The sequence below is a fragment of the Ranitomeya imitator genome, chromosome 1, assembly GCF_032444005.1.
Source record: "Ranitomeya imitator isolate aRanImi1 chromosome 1, aRanImi1.pri, whole genome shotgun sequence".
Classification (NCBI taxonomy): domain Eukaryota; kingdom Metazoa; phylum Chordata; class Amphibia; order Anura; family Dendrobatidae; genus Ranitomeya; species Ranitomeya imitator.
Genome location: NC_091282.1, coordinates 323,546,148 through 323,567,756, shown reverse-complemented (window position 1 = coordinate 323,567,756; position 21,609 = coordinate 323,546,148). Strand labels below are relative to the sequence as shown.

Here is a 21,609-nt window from a genome sequence, read left to right as displayed (position 1 = left end):
AATGTTATAGTGGATTTTCTGTCATTTGTGCATACCCTATTGAGCACAGGAGGATGTGGTTGTACTATGGTTCAAACAGAAACTGCACTAAGGTCATCTGACTCAGATTTTAGGATGGCGTTGATGTTTCAAATAATTATTATTATAAGGGCTCATGCAGATGGTCGCATTTTTGGACTGATTGCAATCCAACAAAACAATGGATCGCACTTGGACCAATGTTATTCTATGGGGCCATGTACATGTAAGATTTGTTCCTGTCTGAGAAAACAAATCACAGCATTTCCGAGTTTCATCCAATATTCAGATCGCACATGGCCACGCAAGTCAAGGACCTGTAAAACCATCAAACTGTACTCAGATAACATCCAAAAATGTTTCTCCATCTTCCCCTCAAGAGAATCGGACCACTCTATGATCACACTCTGATCAAACTGTGTGGGCATAATTAGCCCGATTCTCTCAGATGAGAAAATCTACAGCCAGCTGCCCCTTACCTTAAAGGGAACCTGTCACCTGAATTTGGCGGGACCGGTTTTCGGTCATATGGGTGTAGTTTTCCGGTATTTGATTCACCCTTTCCTTGCTGGCTGCAATATTGGATTGAAGTTCATTCTTGCCTTGCGCAGGCGTGTACTACGGAGGACATAGAATGAACTTCAATCCAATATTGCGGCCAGCATGCAGCCAGCGGGTAAGGAAAGGGTTAATCAAACACCCAAAAGCTCCGCCCATATGACCAAAAACCGGTCCCGCCAAATTCAGGTTCCCTTTAATACTAAAAGACATGTTCAAATATATAGAGTTAATACTTATTTTGTAAAACTGTGACATCTGGAGAAGAATGTAAATTCTAATTTAGTAACTAATATGATATTTAGCTTTAGTATTTCTTGAATGTGAAATAAAAGGGAAATATTGTTTAATATTAAATCATTACATTTTTTATTTTAGTAAAAATTAAACAGTTTTCAAATTCCAGTTACTTTTATTTATTCTTTTGCTTTTTAGAGCTGAACAATAATTTAATTTTAATAAATGTAAACCATACCATTTACATGTGGATTAAGTGATCCTGGTTAATAAGAATGACAGTCACAAATGAAACTATAGTAACTGAATTTATTCTTCTGGGATTTACGAGTATTGGACATATAAAGCTGCTATTATTTACTATATTTTTATTCATCTATATTGTGACCGTTACTGGAAATGTGATAATTGTTGCCATTGTATATGGAGATGTACATCTACACAAACCCATGTATTTATTTTTAAGTAATTTATCATGTTTGGAAATTTTCTACACAACTAATATTATCCCCAAAATGTTATTTAACATTGTAATGGAAAATCCAACCGTACCTTTTACAGGATGCATTATTCAGCTTTACTTTTTTGGTTCCCTGGGGTCTACTGAATGCTTTCTTTTGGGGGCTATGGCCTATGACAGGTATGTGGCTATCTGCAAACCATTGCACTACTCATTATTAATGACCATTAGGACAAGTATTATCATGTCATTATGTTCTTGGTGTACCGGATTTATTGCTACTTTTGGGGCAATTATATTAGTTTCACAGTTGCACTTTTGCGGCCCTAATAGAATTAGACATTTTTTCTGTGACCTTCAGCCAGTTATGAAATTATCCTGCAAAACTGCATACACAATGGAAACTGTATCTTGGGTATTGGCGTCCACTATTCTTCTAGGATCTTGTTTCCTTACACTAGCATCCTATGCAAGAATCATAATAACTATTGTACAAATTCCATCTTCTAAAAGTCAACAAAAAGCATTTTCTACTTGTACTGCCCACCTAACAGTAGTTATTATTTTTTATGGTGCCATGATTTCTATGTATGTCAGTCCAAATACAATGAAAAATGAAGATTTTAATCAAGTCTCATCTCTACTTTATACTGTTGTGACCCCTTTTATGAATCCCTTTATCTATACCCTGAGGAATCAAGATGTGAAACAAGCACTTCATAAAGCAATTCTAAAAATGTGCATATGTAACTAATTCTATACCAGCAATTGTAAGAATTCATAGATGTAACTAATCCTACATATAAAATGTGCAGTCAAGAGGTGAGTAGCATTCAATCAACCGTCAAATCAAATGTTTTCTTTTTTAAATATAATTTATTATTTAAAAACATGTACAAAAGCATGTATACTGTACCGTCTTGGCCAAACGTTCTGAGACTGACACAAATTTTGGTTTTCACAAAATTTGTTGCTTATGTGTTCTTAGATGTTTCTTTCATTACTGAAGTACAGTTATAAGTATTTCATAAGTTTTTATGCAAATTTAACAAATGTATCAATTTTATGCAATGACTTAATATTCCAGTGTTGCCCTTTATTTTTCAAGACCACTTCAAGAAGCTCTGACATGCTGGATAACAGCTTCTACGCTAAGTCCCAACGGATGGCAATCTATTCTTGCCTAACAGAGTCTTGGAGTTTATCAAAATGTATTCATTTTTTTTGTTTGTCCGCACACTTTTTAGGGAGTGGCCACAGATTCTCAACATGACTGAGATCTTGGGAGTTTCCTGATCAAGAGCACAACAATTCAATGTTTTGTTCACCAAGCCACTTAGATATTACGTTTGTCTTGTGACATTGTGCTCCATCATGCTGAAAAAAGAAAAGCAATGTTGCTTCTATATGGTTGGCAGAAATTTCCTTTAGAAGATATTTAGATAGCATTCTTTATTAATTACAGTGTTTTTAGGCAAAGTTGTGAGTGAGTTCATTCCTTGAACAAACATCAACCCAACACACATAATCTCAAAATGCTTTACTGTTGGCATGACACAGGACTCATGATAGAGCTCACCTTTTCCTCTCCAGACGATCACCCTTTCGGATGCACCAAACAGTCTGCTGAGGACATCACAAGGGAAAGAACCTTTACTCCAGAAACTCTGTCTTTCCTGCAGAATGCCAGTTTTTCTTTCATGTTGTTCTTGGAAAAAAGTGGCTTCTTTACTGCCTTTATTAACAGCAGACTCCAAAGCTCTCTCTTCACTGTGCATTTAGATGCACAGACATATACGTGCTATCATTCCTGAGCAAGCTCTGCACTGGTACTGAACAGATTCCATAGCTGAATCCTCTTTAAAAGATGGTTGTGGCAGTTCCTAGACTTTCTTTGGTACCCTGAAGTCTTCTTCACAGCAATTGCACTTTTAATTAAATTACTTGATGATCCGATGAATGGTTGATTTGAGGGCAATTTTACAAGCAGCAATGTCATTACCCATCAACTCCTTCTGGGGCAAAGTGATAATGAATGCATGTGTTTCCTTGCAGGTAATATGCAAATTCTCTCTTCAGTGAGGAAGAGGACTAAATCTCTAGTGCCACCTATTGGAAGTAGTAATCCTTGCAGTCAATGTCGACCCTGACGTGGCACTAGAGTTTTTGTCCTCTTCGAAGAGACAATTTGCATATTTCCCAGAGGAGCATTGCAGCTTTAAGTCTCCTCATCTCGACATGCTTAACATGTCACTCTCTGCAAGGAGAAATGATACTTTTTGGATCCCTTGCAGGTAATAATAATTAACAGAAGACAATGATTTTAAGCTCCAGCCCACTTTTAAAGTCGGCTCTTATATTCTAATTAGCATGATAGTAAGACATCAGGAGCTTTGCCCTCACACTTGAGTTAAAAAGGAGACCAATAAAATGATGTAGGCAGGTTATATTGTGGCACAGCTGAAATTCAGTGTAAATGAGGTTTTTGGTATTAAGATAATTTTCATGGAAAGGAACAACTTTGCAATGTTTTTGCAATTAATCTGAAGACTACTAATAACAATCTGGAATTAAAGCACTACTGCAAATTTTTTTTTCAAAATTGCACCGCTGGAGTGGTGCTTTAAATGTAATTTACCTGCCCACTGTCTCATACTCACCCACCCCCTTCATCGTTTTTAACCATCGCTCCCGCCGGTCTCCAGCGCAAAGTGACCTATCGGCAGCTCCAGTGTTTCAGTGGATCTGTGTGCAGGTTACTTTTGAATACAAGTGTTTGAGAGCCTCGATCTGGCTCCCATAAAATTGCAATAAGACCTTGTGAAGCAGCTTCTGTCTTTTAGTCAGTCAGAAGCTGACCTCACAAGATGGTGTTGCGGGACTGGAGCAGTTCCAAAAATCATACTTAACCTCATTTCCCAGCTCAGAAACTGGCGAATCCTAACAGCCCACAATGCATGCGCTGGAGATTATTATTATTATTATTTATTTATATAGCACCATTAATTCCGTGGTGCTATATATGAGAAAGGGATTACGTACAGAGTTATAGATATCGTTTACATTTAACAAATTTTCAATGACAGACTGGAACAGAGGGGAGAAGATCCTGTCCTTGCGGACTTACATTCTATGGGATAATGGGGAAGAGAGAGAAGGTCGGGGGTCCAGCGGCTCTGGTGGTGGTGAAGTGGCAGCTCGGGTGGAGGTGAGGCAGTGGAATGGTTATTGCAGGCTGTAGGCTTTCCTGATGAGATGGGTTTTTAGGTTCCGTCTGAAGGATCCGAAGGTGGTGAATAATCAGACGTGTTGAGGCATGGAATTCCAGAGGATGGGGGATATTGAAGAGAAATCTTGGAGGCGGTTGTGTGAGGAACGAATAAATGTGGAGGAGGGTAGGAGGTCATGGGAGGATTGAAGATTATGTGAGGGAAGATATTGGGAGATTAGTTCAGAGATATAGGGAGGGGATAGGTTGTGGATGGCTTTGTAGATCAGTGTTACTAGTTTGAACTGGATTTGTTGGGGAATTGGGAACCAGAGGAGGGATTTGCAGAGGGGAGAAGCAGGAGAGTAACAAGGGGAGAGGTGGATTAGCCGGCAGCAGAGTTGAGGACAGACTGAAGCGGTGCAAGAAAATTAGCAAGGAGGCCACAGAGGAGGTGATGAGGGCATGCACAAGAGTTTTGGTAGATTGTGGGCTGAGAAAGGGACGAATTCTGGCAATATTTTTTAGTTAGAGGTGACAGGAAGTGGCAAGAGTTTGGACATATGGTTTGAAGGACAGAGCAGAGTCGAGAGTTACCCCGAGGCAGTGGATTTCAAGTGCGGGAGGGAGCTTGATGCCGTTTACCATAATAAATAGATCAGATAAGGGGGATATGCTAGAAGGGGGAAAGATGATAAGTTCAGTTTTGTCTACATTGAGTTTTAGGAAGCAAGTGAAGTGAAGAAGGAGCATATGGCTGACAGACACTCCGGGATTCTGGAGAGCAGAGAGGTGACATCTGTGTTGTGAATTCTGTGGCAGAGCTCCCTCCTGTGGTCACAAGTGGTACTTCAGCTGATTCTCTCTGGTAGCTTCCGTTTGTGGAGGAAAGTGGTACTGCGGCTTCTGAGTTTCCTCCCTCAGGTGATCTGGTGAGGTCGTTAGGTGCTTCTCTACTTAACTCCACCTAATGCTTTGATCCATGCTTCCTGTCAATGTTCCAGTGTTGGACTTGTTTTTCCCTGGATCATTCCTGTGGCCTTCTGCTCTGCATAGCTAAGTTCTTCTTTGCTATTTGTTTGCTATTTTTTCTGTCCAGCTTGTCTAATTGTTTTGCTGGAAGCTCTGGGACGCAAAGGGTGTACCTCCGTGCCGTTAGTTCGGTACGAAGGGTCTTTTTGCCCCCTTTGCGTGGTTTTATTTAGGGTTTTGTGTAGACCGCAAAGTTATCTTTCCTATCCTCGCTCTGTTAAGAAAGTCGGGCCTCACTTTGCTGAATCTATTTCATCCCTATGTTTGTCTTTTCATCTTAACTCACAGTCATTATATGTGGGGGGCTGCCTTTTCCTTTGGGGTATTTCTCTGAGGCAAGGTAGGCTTATTTTCTATCTTCAGGCTAGTTAGTTTCTCAGGCTGTGCCGAGTTGCATAGGCAGTGTTAGGCGCAATCCACGGCTGCCTCTAGTGTTGTTTGGAGAGGATTAGGGATTGCGGTCTGCAGAGTTCCCACGTCTCAGAGCTCGTTCTATTATTTTGGGTTATTGTCAGGTCACTGTATGTGCTCTGACCGCTATGTCCATTGTGATACTGAATTGCCTATCACAACAGTACAGGAAGCCAAAAGTGCTAATGATTCTCAATAGAGGGAAAAAAGAAGTTCTGAGACCATCTTTTTTTCTTTGCACTGTGTTTTGCCTTTTTTTTCCCCTAGACATTTGGGTGGTTCAGGACACAGGTGTAGCAATGGACATTAAAGGTCTGTCTTCATGTGTGGATCAGCTCACGGCAAGAGTTCAAAATATTCAAGATTTTGTGGTTCAGAATTCTTTGTTAGAACCGAGAATTCCTATTCCAGATTTGTTTTTTGGAGATAGAACTAAATTTCTGAGTTTCAAAAATAATTGTAAACTATTTCTGGCTTTGAAACCTCGCTCCTCTGGTGACCCAGTTCAACAGGTTAGGATCGTCATTTCTTTTTTGCGTGGCGACCCTCAGGACTGGGCATTTTCTCTTGCGTCAGGAGATCCTGCGTTAAGTAATATCGATGCGTTTTTCCTGGCGCTTGGATTGCTGTACGATGAGCCTAATTCAGTGGATCAGGCAGAAAAAAATTTGCTGGCTCTTTGTCAGGCTCAGGATGAGATAGAGGTATATTGCCAGAAATTTAGAAAGTGGTCCGTGCTCACTCAATGGAATGAATCTGCGCTGGCAGCTATATTCAGAAAGGGTCTCTCTGAAGCCCTTAAGGATGTCATGGTGGGATTTCCTATGCCTGCTGGTTTGAATGAGTCTATGTCTTTGGCCATTCAGATCGGTCGACGCTTGCGTGAGCGTAAATCTGTGCACCATTTGGCGGTATTACCTGAGATTAAACCTGAGCCTATGCAGTGCGATAGGACTATGACCAGAGTTGAATGGCAAGAACACAGACGTCTGAATGGGCTGTGTTTCTACTGTGGTGATTCCACTCATGCTATCTCTGATTGTCCTAAGCGCACTAAGCGGTTCGCTAGGTCTGCCACCATTGGTACAGTACAGTCAAAATTTCTTCTGTCCGTTACCTTGATCTGCTCTTTGTCATCGTATTCTGTCATGGCGTTTGTGGATTCAGGCGCTGCCCTGAATTTGATGGACTTGGAATATGCTAAGCGTTGTGGGTTTTTCTTGGAGCCCTTGCAGTGTCCTATTCCATTGAGAGGAATTGATGCTAAGCCTTTGGCCAAGAATAAGCCTCAATACTGGACCCAGCTGACCATGTGCATGGCTCCTGCACATCAGGAGGTTATTCGCTTTCTGGTGTTGCATAATCTGCATGATGTGGTCGTGTTGGGGTTGCCATGGCTACAAGCCCATAATCCAGTATTGGATTGGAAATCCATGTCGGTGTCCAGCTGGGGTTGTCAGGGGGTACATGGTGATGTTCCATTTCTGTCAATTTCATCATCCACCCCTTCTGAGGTTCCAGAGTTCTTGTCTGATTACCGGGATGTATTTGATGAGCCCAAGTCCGATGCCCTACCTCCGCATAGGGATTGTGATTGTGCTATCAATTTGATTCCTGGTAGTAAATTCCCAAAAGGTCGACTGTTTAATTTATCCGTGCCTGAGCACACCGCTATGCGCAGTTATGTGAAGGAATCCCTGGAGAAGGGGCATATTCGCCCGTCATCGTCGCCATTAGGAGCAGGGTTCTTTTTTGTAGCCAAGAAGGATGGTTCGCTGAGACCTTGTATAGATTACCGCCTTCTTAATAAGATCACTGTTAAATTTCAGTACCCCTTGCCATTGTTATCTGATTTGTTTGCTCGGATTAAGGGGGCTAGTTGGTTCACCAAGATAGATCGTCGTGGTGCGTATAATCTGGTGCGAATCAGGCGAGGCGATGAATGGAAAACTGCATTTAATACGCCCGAGGGTCATTTTGAGTATCTAGTGATGCCATTCGGACTTGCCAATGCTCCATCAGTGTTTCAGTCCTTTATGCATGACATCTTCCGAGAGTACCTGGATAAATTCCTGATTGTGTACTTGGATGACATTTTGATCTTCTCGGATGATTGGGAGTCTCATGTGAAGCAGGTCAGAACGGTTTTTCAGGTCCTGCGTGCTAATTCTTTGTTTGTGAAGGGATCAAAGTGTCTCTTTGGTGTGCAGAAGGTTTCATTTTTGGGGTTCATCTTTTCCCCTTCTACTATCGAGATGGATCCTGTTAAGGTACAAGCCATCCATGATTGGACTCAGCCGACATCTCTGAAAAGTCTGCAAAAGTTCCTGGGCTTTGCTAATTTTTATCATCGCTTCATCTGCAATTTTTCTAGTATTGCCAAACCATTGACCGATTTGACCAAGAAGGGTGCTGATTTGGTCAATTGGTCTTCTGCTGCTGTGGAAGCTTTGCATGAGTTGAAGCGTCGTTTTTCTTCTGCCCCTGTGTTGTGTCAACCAGATGTTTCTCTTCCGTTCCAGGTCGAGGTTGATGCTTCTGAGATTGGAGCAGGGGCTGTTTTGTCGCAGAGAGGTTCTGATTGCTCAGTGATGAAACCATGCGCTTTTTTTTTCCAGGAAGTTTTTGCCTGCTGAGCGAAATTATGATGTGGGCAACCGAGAGTTGCTGGCCATGAAGTGGGCATTCGAGGAGTGGCGTCATTGGCTTGAAGGAGCTAAGCATCGCGTGGTGGTATTGACTGATCATAAGAACTTGACTTATCTCGAGTCTGCTAAGTGTTTGAATCCTAGACAGGCTCGTTGGTCGCTGTTTTTTGCCCGCTTTGACTTTGTGATTTCGTACCTTCCGGGCTCTAAAAATGTGAAGGCAGATGCTCTGTCTAGGAGTTTTGTGCCCGACTCTCCGGGTTTATCTGAGCCGGCGGGTATCCTCAAGGAAGGAGTAATTGTGTCTGCCATCTCCCCTGATTTGCGGCGGGTGCTGCAAAAATTTCAGGCTAATAAACCTGATCGTTGTCCAGCGGAGAAACTGTTTGTCCCTGATAGGTGGACGAATAAAGTTATCTCTGAGGTTCATTGTTCGGTGTTGGCTGGTCATCCTGGAATCTTTGGTACCAGAGAGTTAGTGGCTAGATCCTTTTGGTGGCCATCTCTGTCGCGGGATGTGCGTACTTTTGTGCAGTCCTGTGGGATTTGTGCTCGGGCTTAGCCTTGCTATTCTCGTGCCAGTGGGTTGCTTTTGCCCTTGCCGGTCCCGAAGAGGCCTTGGACACATATCTCTATGGATTTTATTTCAGATCTTCCCGTTTCTCAAAAGATGTCAGTCATTTGGGTGGTCTGTGATCGCTTTTCTAAGATGGTCCATCTGGTACCCTTGTCTAAATTGCCTTCCTCCTCTGATTTGGTGCCATTGTTCTTCCAGCATGTGGTTCGTTTGCATGGCATTCCAGAGAATATCGTTTCTGACAGAGGTTCCCAGTTTGTTTCAAGGTTTTGGCGAGCCTTTTGTGGTAGGATGGGCATTGACTTGTCTTTTTCCTCGGCTTTCCATCCTCAGACTAATGGCCAGACCGAACGAACCAATCAGACCTTGGAAACCTATCTGAGATGCTTTGTTTCTGCCGATCAGGATGACTGGGTGTCCTTTTTGCCTTTGGCTGAGTTCGCCCTTAATAATCGTGCCAGCTCGGCTACCTTGGTTTCGCCATTTTTCTGCAATTCTGGGTTCCATCCTCGTTTCTCTTCAGGGCAGGTTGAGTCTTCGGACTGTCCTGGTGTGGATACTGTGGTGGACAGGTTGCAGCAGATTTGGACTCATGTAGTGGACAATTTGACCTTGTCCCAGGAGAAGGCTCAACGTTTCGCTAATCGCAGACGCCGTGTGGGTTCCCGACTTCGTGTTGGGGATCTGGTTTGGTTATCTTCTCGTCATATTCCTATGAAGGTTTCCTCTCCTAAGTTTAAACCTCGTTTCATTGGTCCGCATAGGATTTCTGAGGTTCTTAATGCTGTGTCTTTTCGTCTGACCCTCCCAGATTCTTTTTCCATACATAACGTATTCCATAGGTCATTGTTGCGGAGATACGTGCACCTATGGTTCCATCTGTTGACCCTCCTGCCCCGCTTTTGGTGGAGGGGGAATTGGAGTATATTGTGGAGAAGATTTTGGATTCTCGTGTTTCTAGACGGAAACTCCAGTATCTGGTTAAATGGAAGGGTTATGCTCAGGAAGATAATTCCTGGGTTTTTGCCTCTGATGTCCATGCTCCCGATCTTGTTCGTACCTTTCATGTGGCTCATCCTGGTCGGCCTGGGGGCTCTGGTGAGGGTTCGGTGACCCCTCCTCAAGGGGGGGTACTGTTGTGAATTCTGTGTTCGAGCTCCCTCCTGTGGTCACAAGTGGTACTTCGGCTGATTCTCTCTGGGAGCTTCCGTTTGTGGAGGAAAGTGGTACTGCGGCTTCTGAGTTTCCTCCCTCAGGTGATCTGGTGAGGTCGTTAGGTGCTTCTCTACTTAACTCCACCTAATGCTTTGATCCATGCTTCCTGTCAATGTTCCAGTGTTGGACTTGTTTTTCCCTGGATCATTCCTGTGGCCTGCTGCTCTGCATAGCCAAGTTCTTCTTTGCTATTTGTTTGCTATTTTTTCTGTCCAGCTTGTCTAATTGTTTTGCTAGAAGCTCTGGGACGCAAAGGGTGTACCTCCGTGCCGTTAGTTCGGTACGGAGGGTCTTTTTGCCCCCTTTGCGTGGATTTATTTAGGGTTTTGTGTAGACCGCAAAGTTATCTTTCCTATCCTCGCTCTTTTAAGAAAGTCGGGCCTCACTTTGCTGAATCTATTTCATCCCTACGTTTGTCTTTTCATCTTAACTCACAGTCATTATATGTGGGGGGCTGCCTTTTCCTTTGGGGTATTTCTCTGAGGCAAGGTAGGCTTATTTTCTTTCTTCAGGCTAGTTAGTTTCTCAGGCTGTGCCGAGTTGCATAGGTTGAGTTAGGCGCAATCCAAGGCTGCCTCTAGTGTTGTTTGGAGAGGATTAGGGATTGCGGTCTGCAGAGTTCCCACGTCTCAGAGCTCGTTCTATTATTTTGGGTTATTGTCAGGTCACTGTATGTGCTCTGACCGCTATGTCCATTGTGATACTGAATTGCCTATCACAACACATCTGGGCCAGAGAGCAGAGGAAGAGGAGTAGATGGAGGAGATAATTCACAAGTCTGTAGTCTCACAGAATGACTGCAGAATTATCTATTTGGACCAGACAAAGCCTTTAACCCTTGTCAGGCTGCATAATTTTACAACCTTAACAGGCTGCATAGGTACAATTGTGTTATGGCTGGCAATCAGGCAACACAGCGTGCAGTAATCAGCGCACATACAGAGATCTGGCAATAACCAAAAACAATAGGACGAGCTCTGAGACGTGGAATCTCTGTAGACTGCAGTACCTGATCTATCCTCACACAACTATAAGCAGCAGTGGATTGCGCCTAACAACTACCTATGCAACTCGGCACTGCCTGAGGAGCTGACTAGCCTGAAGATAGAAATACAAGCCTGACTTACCTCAGAGAAATACCCCAAAGGAATAGGCAGCCCCCCACATATAATGACTGTTAGCAAGATGAAAAGACAAACGTAGGAATGAAATAGATTCAGCAAAGTGAGGCCCGATATTCTAGACAGAGCGAGGATAGCAAAGAGAACTATGCAGTCTACAAAAAACCCTAAAACGAAAACCACGCAAAGGGGCAAAAAGACCCACCGTGCCGAACTAACAGCACGGCGGTGCACCCCTCTGCTTCTCAGAGCTTCCAGCAAAAGACAATAGCAAGCTGGACAGAAAAAAACAGAAAACAAACTAGAAGCACTTATCTAGCAGAGCAGCAGGCCCAAGGAAAGATGCAGTAGCTCAGATCCAACACTGGAACATTGACAAGGAGCAAGGAAGACAGACTCAGGTGGAGCTAAATAGCAAGGCAGCCAACGAGCTCACCAAAACACCTGAGGGAGGAAGCCCAGAGACTGCAATACCACTTGTGACCACAGAAGTGAACTCAGCCACAGAATTCACAACAGTACCCCCCCCTTGAGGAGGGGTCACCGAACCCTCACCAGAACCCCCAGGCCGACCAGGATGAGCCACATGAAAGGCACGAACAAGATCTGGGGCATGGACATCAGAGGCAAAAACCCAGGAATTATCTTCCTGAGCATAACCCTTCCATTTGACCAGATACTGGAGTTTCCGTCTAGAGACACGAGAATCCAAAATCTTCTCCACAATATACTCCAATTCCCCCTCCACCAAAACAGGGGCAGGAGGCTCCACAGATGGAACCATAGGTGCCACGTATCTCCTCAACAACGACCTATGGAATACATTATGTATGGAAAAGGAGTCTGGGAGGGTCAGACGAAAAGACACCGGATTGAGAATCTCAGAAATCCTATACGGACCAATAAAACGAGGTTTAAATTTAGGAGAGGAAACCTTCATAGGAATATGACGAGAAGATAACCAAACCAAATCCCCAACACGAAGTCGGGGTCCCACACGGCGTCTGCGATTAGCGAAAAGCTGAGCCTTCTCCTGGGACAAGGTCAAATTGTCCACTACCTGAGTCCAGATCTGCTGCAACCTGTCCACCACAGAATCCACACCAGGACAGTCCGAAGACTCAACCTGTCCTGAAGAGAAACGAGGATGGAACCCAGAATTGCAGAAAAATGGAGAGACCAAGGTAGCCGAGCTGGCCCGATTATTAAGGGCGAACTCAGCCAACGGCAAAAATGACACCCAATCATCCTGGTCAGCGGAAACAAAACATCTCAGATATGTTTCCAAGGTCTGATTGGTTCGTTCGGTCTGGCCATTAGTCTGAGGATGGAAGGCCGAGGAGAAAGATAGGTCAATGCCCATCCTACCACAAAAGGCTCGCCAGAACCTCGAGACAAACTGGGAACCTCTGTCAGAAACAATATTCTCAGGAATGCCATGTAAACGAACCACATGCTGGAAGAACAAAGGCACCAAATCAGAGGAGGAAGGCAATTTAACCAAGGGCACCAGATGGACCATTTTAGAAAAGCGATCACAGACCACCCAAATGACCGACATTTTTTGAGAAACGGGAAGGTCAGAAATGAAATCCATCGAAATATGTGTCCAAGGCCACTTCGGGACCGGCAAGGGCAAAAGCAACCCACTGGCACGTGAACAGCAGGGCTTAGCCCTAGCACAAATTCCACAGGACTGCACAAAAGCACGCACATCCCGTGACAGAGATGGCCACCAGAAGGATCTAGCAACCAACTCCCTGGTACCAAAGATTCCTGGATGACCGGCCAGCACCGAACAATGAAGTTCAGAGATAACTTTACTAGTCCACCTATCAGGGACGAACAGTTTCTCGGCCGGACAACGATCAGGTTTATTAGCCTGAAATTTCTGCAACACTCTCCGCAAATCAGGGGAGATGGCAGACACAATGACTCCTTCCTTGAGGATACTCGCCGGCTCAGATAACCCCGGAGAGTCGGGCACAAAACTCCTAGACAGAGCATCCGCCTTCACATTTTTAGAGCCCGGAAGGTATGAAATCACAAAATCAAAACGAGCAAAAAATAACGACCAACGGGCCTGTCTAGGATTCAAGCACTTGGCAGACTCGAGATAAGTCAAGTTCTTATGATCAGTCAATACCACCACGCGATGCTTAGCACCCTCAAGCCAATGACGCCACTCCTCGAATGCCCACTTCATGGCCAGCAACTCTCGGTTGCCCATATCATAATTACGCTCAGCAGCAGAAAATTTCCTGGAAAAGAAAGCACATGGTTTGAACACTGAGCAACCAGAACCTCTCTGTGACAAAACCGCCCCTGCACCAATCTCAGAAGCATCAACCTCGACCTGGAACGGAAGAGAAACATCAGGTTGACACAACACAGGGGCACAGCAAAAACGATGCTTCAACTCCTGAAAAGCTTCCACGGCAGCAGAAGACCAATTAACCAAATCAGCACCCTTCTTGGTCAAATCGGTCAATGGTCTGGCAATGCTAGAAAAATTACAGATGAAGCGACGATAAAAATTAGCAAAGCCCAGGAATTTCTGCAGACTTTTTAGAGATGTCGGCTGAGTCCAATCCTGGATGGCCTGAACCTTAACCGGATCCATCTCGATAGTAGAAGGGGAAAAGATGAACCCCAAAAATGAAACTTTCTGCACACCGAAGAGACACTTTGATCCCTTCACGAACAAGGAATTAGCACGCAGTACCTGGAAAACCATTCTGACTTGCTTCACATGAGACTCCCAATCATCTGAGAAGATCAAAATGTCATCCAAGTAAACAATCAAGAATTTATCCAGATACTCACGGAAAATGTCATGCATAAAAGACTGAAAAACAGATGGAGCATTGGCAAGTCCGAACGGCATCACCAGATACTCAAAATGACCCTCGGGCGTATTAAATGCCGTTTTCCATTCATCTCCCTGCCTGATTCTCACCAGATTATACGCACCACGAAGATCAATCTTAGTAAACCAACTAGCCCCCTTAATCCGAGCAAACAAGTCAGAAATCAATGGCAAGGGATACTGAAACTTAACAGTGATCTTATTAAGAAGGCGGTAATCAATACACGGTCTTAGCGAACCATCCTTCTTGGCTACAAAAAAGAACCCTGCTCCCAATGGTGACGACGATGGGCGAATATGTCCCTTCTCCAGGGACTCCTTCACATAACTGCGCATAGCGGTGTGTTCAGGTACGGACAAATTAAATAAACGACCCTTAGGGAATTTACTACCAGGAATCAAATCGATAGCACAATCACAATTCCTATGCGGAGGTAGGGCATCAGACTTGGACTCTTCAAATACATCCTGAAAGTCCGACAAGAACTCTGGGATGTCAGAAGGAATGGATGACGAAATAGACAAAAATGGAACATCACCATGTACTCCCTGACAACCCCAGCTGGTTACCGACATAGAGTTCCAATCCAATACTGGATTATGGGTTTGTAGCCATGGCAACCCCAACACGACCACATCATGCAAATTATGCAGTACCAGAAAACGAATAACTTCCTGATGTGCAGGAGCCATGCACATGGTCAGCTGGGCCCAGTACTGAGGCTTATTCTTGGCCAAAGGTGTAGCATCAATTCCTCTCAACGGAATAGGACACCGCAAAGGCTCCAAGAAAAATCCACAACGTTTAGCATAATCCAAATCCATCAGATTCAGGGCAGCGCCTGAATCCACAAACGCCATGACAGAATACGATGACAAAGAGCACATTAAGGTAATGGACAAAAGGAATTTGGACTGTACAGTACCAATAACGGCAGAGCTATCGAACCGCCTAGTGCGTTTAGGACAATTAGAAATAGCATGAGTAGAATCACCACAATAGAAACACAGTCTGTTCAGACGTCTGTGTTCTTGCCGTTCTACTTTAGTCATAGTCCTGTCGCACTGCATAGGCTCAGGTTTACTCTCAGGCAGTACCGCCAGATGGTGCACAGATTTACGCTCGCGCAAGCGACGACCGATCTGAATGGCCAAGGACATAGACTCATTCAAACCAGCAGGCATAGGAAATCCCACCATTACATCCTTAAGAGCTTCAGAGAGACCCTTTCTGAACAAAGCCGCTAGTGCAGATTCATTCCACAGAGTGAGTACTGACCATTTCCTAAATTTCTGACAGTATACTTCTACATCATCCTGACCCTGGCATAAAGCCAGCAGATTTTTCTCAGCCTGATCCACTGAATTAGGCTCATCGTAAAGCAATCCGAGCGCCAGGAAAAATGCCTCAACATTACTCAATGCAGAATCTCCTGGTGCAAGAGAAAACGCCCAGTCCTGTGGGTCGCCGCGCAAAAAAGAAATAATAATCAAAACCTGTTGAATAGGATTACCAGAAGAATGAGGTTTCAAGGCCAAAAATAGCTTACAATTATTTCTGAAGCTCAGGAACTTAGTTCTGTCACCAAAAAACAAATCAGGAATCGGAATTCTTGGTTCTAGCATCGATTTCTGATCAATAGTATCTTGAATCTTTTGTACATTTACAACGAGATTATCCATTGAGGAGCACAGAGCCTGAATATCCATGTCCACAGCTGTGTCCTGAAGCACTCTAATGTCTAGGGGAAAAAAAAGACTGAAGACAGAGCTAAGAAAAAAAAATGATGTCAGGATTTCTTTTTTCCCTCTATTGGGAATCATTGGTGAGGCTCCTTGTACTGTTATGGCTGGCAATCAGGCAACACAGCGTGCAGTAATCAGCGCACATACAGAGATCTGGCAATAACCAAAAACAATAGGACGAGCTCTGAGTCGTGGAATCTCTGTAGACTGCAGTACCTGATCTATCCTCACACAACTATAAGCAGCAGTGGATTGCGCCTAACAACTACCTATGCAACTCGGCACTGCCTGAGGAGCTGACTAGCCTGAAGATAGAAATACAAGCCTGACTTACCTCAGAGAAATACCCCAAAGGAATAGGCAGCCCCCCACATATAATGACTGTTAGCAAGATGAAAAGACAAACGTAGGAATGAAATAGATTCAGCAAAGTGAGGCCCGATATTCTAGACAGAGCGAGGATAGCAAAGAGAACTATGCAGTCTACAAAAAACCCTAAAACGAAAACCACGCAAAGGGGCAAAAAGACCCACCGTGCCGAACTAACAGCACGGCGGTGCACCCCTCTGCTTCTCAGAGCTTCCAGCAAAAGACAATAGCAAGCTGGACAGAAAAAAACAGAAAACAAACTAGAAGCACTTATCTAGCAGAGCAGCAGGCCCAAGGAAAGATGCAGTAGCTCAGATCCAACACTGGAACATTGACAAGGAGCAAGGAAGACAGACTCAGGTGGAGCTAAATAGCAAGGCAGCCAACGAGCTCACCAAAACACCTGAGGGAGGAAGCCCAGAGACTGCAATACCACTTGTGACCACAGAAGTGAACTCAGCCACAGAATTCACAACACAATTGTACCTTCACATATACCTCCACTGTGGGAAGACTTTACTTGGTTTCAGAAACTAAAGTTCATTCAGCTACAAATGTTATGCTGATATCTATTGTTCAGTGTTGTTACTGGTCACTTATGTTGCTGTCAATTAAGTTAATTCAAACTGGGAGTGGCTTCTACTTGTCTTCCTGCCTCCCTCCTCTCATTAGCCATTTTGCTGTTCATCTCATTGCTGTGAGCACACATTTCTAGGCTTGTGAAGTCTTCAATTTCTTGGAAACGAAGGTAGGAAAGTCTCACAGCATCTAACAGCCAGTTATACCTTTATTCTCATTATGTGGGGACAGAACAGTCAAATTGTCTTTCAGCCTGGACTTGGCTTACATATATTTTGTATGAAACTTATCACTATAGGTATAATTTTTATACGAAAAATGGATAATAATTAGTATCTACATATTGTTTTACGATGTTTTATTTATATTCAGCACAAAATACGAAGCCAAAATTCATCTAGCAAGTCATCATGAGTGATAGTAATGCTGGATCTAGTTTCCGCCATAATCCAAGAAAACGTGTTTGCAGGTTAGTATAATTTTGTGAAAAGCCAATAATGTAGTATTTCGGAAAATTATTTATTTTACATTTTTTCATATTTACAGATTTACGTCTGACGAAATAATGCGAATGCTAGAAGAATCTGATTCTGAGCATGAGGATGAACCATATGTTCCATCTGATGATGAAAACTATGTACCACAAGTGGATGTTACTGAAGAAGATTCAGACATTGAACAAGAAATGGTCATAGAGCATGAAAATGAATACGAATCAGACGAAAGTGTTGAGGATGATTCTGTGCCTCAAAATGCAGGCGACATTTGGACTGCTAAGGATGAAACTCAATGGTGCAGTAATCCACTGCCAAATGCACAAACAAAATCTCGTAATGTCCTACGACAAAGAGGTGGCCCTGCAGCAATCAGCAACCTATATACAGCAAAAGAGCTATTCAAGTCCATCATGACTCCCGAGATGTGTGACATCATATTACGGGAAACGAATCGAAAGGCCAAGAGAGTTTGTGATGCTTACAACAACGAACTGGTACAACGTTTTCCTGATTCTTCCAAACGGCCACCACAAAAAACATTCAAGCAATTTACTGAAACTGAACTTCATGCATTTTTGGGCATACTGATTGCTGCTGGTGTGCACAGAGCCAACAAAGAGAATCTGGAGGAAATGTGGAATGTTGCTGCTCTGCCTCTTATACGTGCAGCCATGTCTCGTGACCGCTTCAAGATGATACTCAGATTTATCAGGTTTGACAACGAAAATACACGTGCAGAACGTGTGCAAACAGATAAAGCTGCACCAATACGGGACATCTGGACAATGCTGAACAGTAATCTGGAGAGAGCCTACAAGCCATATCATTGTATCACCGTCGACGAGCAATTATTTCCATTTAGAGGTCATACTAAATTTACCCAGTATATACCTTCAAAACCAGCTAAATATGGCATAAAGATTTTCTGGGCTTGTGACTCATCAAATGCCTACCCTTTACAAGGTCAGCTCTACACTGGGAAACCAACTGATGGTCCTCGACAAGTAAACATTGGAGAACGAACAGTATTGGACCTAGTGAGCTCGTATAAAGGCTCTGGAAGAAATGTCACCACCGATAACTTCTTTACAACCATGGAACTAGCTAAGGTATTGAACTCCTGGAACATGACACTAGTTGGTACAGTGAGAAAAAACAAAAGGTTCCTACCTAACAACATGCAGCCTGCCAAAGAAAGGCCTGTATACTCGACAAATTTTGCCTACAATCATGATGCAACAGTCTGTTCATATGTACCAAAGAAGAACAAATCAGTCGTGCTTCTATCATCTATGCACATGACGGGAGAAGTTGAAGAGACACTAGCAGCCAAGCCAGAGATAATAAAATACTACAACATAACAAAAGGTGGCGTTGATGTTATGGATAAAATGTTGGGAGAGTACACTGTGAAACGACGAACATCACGTTGGACTTTGGCATTTTTCTACAATATGATTGATGTCAGTGGGTTAGCATCCTACATCATCTACAGAGAACACAATCCAAGCTTCAGGGCAAAGGATCAACGAAGAAAGTTCCTGAAAGATCTCGCAAATCAGCTGTGTATGATTGCAATTGAAGATCGTAGTACAAACAAAATGATAATGAGAAACCATTTTCTTCGAGGTGCAGTAGAAATGGTGCTTGGACGATGCATTGTGGTAGCATCGCAGCCAGCAGCTGGCCCCAAAATACCTCATGGTAGTCGTGGACCCTCCCCTGTTGTTGGTAGTTGCTATGTCTGCAGAGACCTGAGGCGAAAACAACGCAAGACTAGAAAGTCTTGTGTGGTTTGTGTGAAACCCATTTGCGATGAACACTCTGTAGCAAAGCCAACATGCATTACTTGCAAAGAAAATCAATAAAAAAAAGTTTCTTACATTTTCTTTTATAATGTAAATGAACAGTTTTTTACTTGTTTATAATAGTTAAATAGCATTATCATAAAAAAAAAATTTATGCTTTTTCCCTTGCATTATCTTCATTCAAAATATATGAGGTACATTTGTACCTATGCAGCTTGTTATGGATGCAAAAAGATCTCGACCCCTTATCTCGGAAGCGGGTGGAGATATTTTATTGAAATTTGGCCAATATATTCTGGACCAAAAATGTAGAGATGTCACGAAATTTCAGCCCTCTACGTCTTTTCAAAAAAAAGTTATTGCAATTTTAAAACGGAATAGTTACAATTGTACCTATTCAGCCGGATAAGGGTTAAGTGTATTGCCGCATTTACTTACACATGCGTAATGCTAAGTTTAAAAAAAAACTTTAAGGTAGAAAACCACAAAAGCCATATAATAATAATTGCTAAAATCATTAAATACAGATTATCTTTGTTTAAGCTTCACTTCTTTTGCTATTTTTATTATAGATTAACCTAAAGGCATACATAAAAAATAACTCTATTTTTAAAGATTTACCAGTTATCACAAATAAGCAAACAATTATCTGATATTAATATGATACTTCAGCTGCCAGTAATTTTAGGGCAACAATTATTTTATGTTTGAAGTGCACTGAATTTCAATTGTTTCAGTCTTTCCTTTGTAAACTTGCAATTATATTTTTCTGGCTAAGCTATAAAGGTATTCATCTCAGAATGCTTGTATACCTTTATACATAAATGTATTTGCAAAGAACTTTGAAACTCAATGACATACCTACAGTCGTGGTTGAAAGTGTTGACACCCTTGAAATTGTTCCAGAAAAGGAAGTAGTTCTCTCAGATAATTATTGCAAGTACACATGTTTTGCTATACACATATTTATTTCCTTTGTGTGTATAGAAACAACACAAAAAGACAGAGAAAACAAAGGCAAACTGGACATAATTTCACACCAAACCCCAATAATGTGTCGGAAAAACTTGTTGGCACCCTCTACTTTTGGCTCCACATCCTTTGAAATAAAAAACTGCAAACAGTTGCTTCCTATTACCATCAACAAGCTTCTAACACCTCTCAACTGGAATTTTGGACCACTCTTCTGTTGTAAACTGCTCCAGGACTCTCATTTATGAAGGGTACCTTCTCCCAACAGCAATTTTAATATCTCTCCACAGGTGTTCAATGAGTTTTAAATCCAGACTCATTGTTGGCTACTTCAGAACGCTCCAGCACTTTGTTTCCACCCATATCTGAGTGTTTCTTGAAATATGTTTGGGGTCATTGTTCTGTTGGAAAACCGATTACCTATGATGCAAACTCAACTTTCTGACACTGGGCACTACATTGCGACCCAGTCTCCTTTGGTAATCCTAAGATTTCATGAATCATGATGCATTGCACACAGTCAAGGCACCCAGTGCCAGAGTCAGAAAAACATCCCCAAAACATCTTTGAATCTCCACCATATTTGACTGTAAAGACTATGTTCTTTTCTTTGTAAACCTCATTCGATATTTGGTAAACAGTAGAATAATTTGCTTTACCAGAAAGTTCTATCTTTGGGTCATCTGTCCATGAGACACTTTCCCTGAAGGATTTTGGCTTACTCACATACTGTACATTTTGGCTAACTGCAGTTTAGCTTGTTCATGTCTCTGTGTCAGCCGTGGGGTCTTCCTTGGTCTCTTGCCATAGCATTTCACTTCATTCAAATGATAGTTCGCACTGACACTGAGGCATCCTGAGCCTGCAAGACAGCTTCAATTTCTTTGGAACTTGATTAAGACTGCTTGTCCACCATCCGAACTATCCTGCGCTACAACCTTTCATCAATTTATTTCCGCCAACCACATCCAGGGAGCTTAGCTATAGTGAAATGGGTTGTAAACTTTTTGGTTATGTTGCGCACCATGGACAAAGAAACATCAAGATCTCTGGAGATGAGCTTGTATCCTTGAGATTGCTGATATTTTTCAGCAAAACAATTATACTTCTCAAGTCCTCAGACAGTTATTTTTAGAGTCTTGTGTGAAATTATGTCCAATTTACCTTTTTTCCGCTGATTTTTGTGTTGTTCCCAAACACACAAAGGAAATGAACATGTGTATAAAAAAACGTGTAAATACAATAATTTTCTGGGAGATACGCTTAGTTTTCTGAAACAATTTC

General features: G+C 42.8%; 1 protein-coding gene across 1 annotated transcript; it reads left to right on the top strand.

Moving 5' to 3' along the window:
• The first annotated feature begins 1,088 nt into the window (after positions 1-1,088).
• Positions 1,089-2,027, top strand: LOC138663544 (olfactory receptor 11L1-like). The gene has a single exon (XM_069749822.1). It carries the CDS (start codon positions 1,089-1,091, stop codon positions 2,025-2,027), a length of 939 nt encoding a protein of 312 aa, XP_069605923.1.
• Positions 2,028-21,609: the final 19,582 nt, after the last annotated feature.

What these genes read in the sequence shown, in the direction of transcription:
- LOC138663544 (XM_069749822.1), top strand. Translation starts at nt 1,089, where the DNA reads ATGACAGTCACAAATGAAACTATAGTAACTGAATTTATTCTTCTGGGA.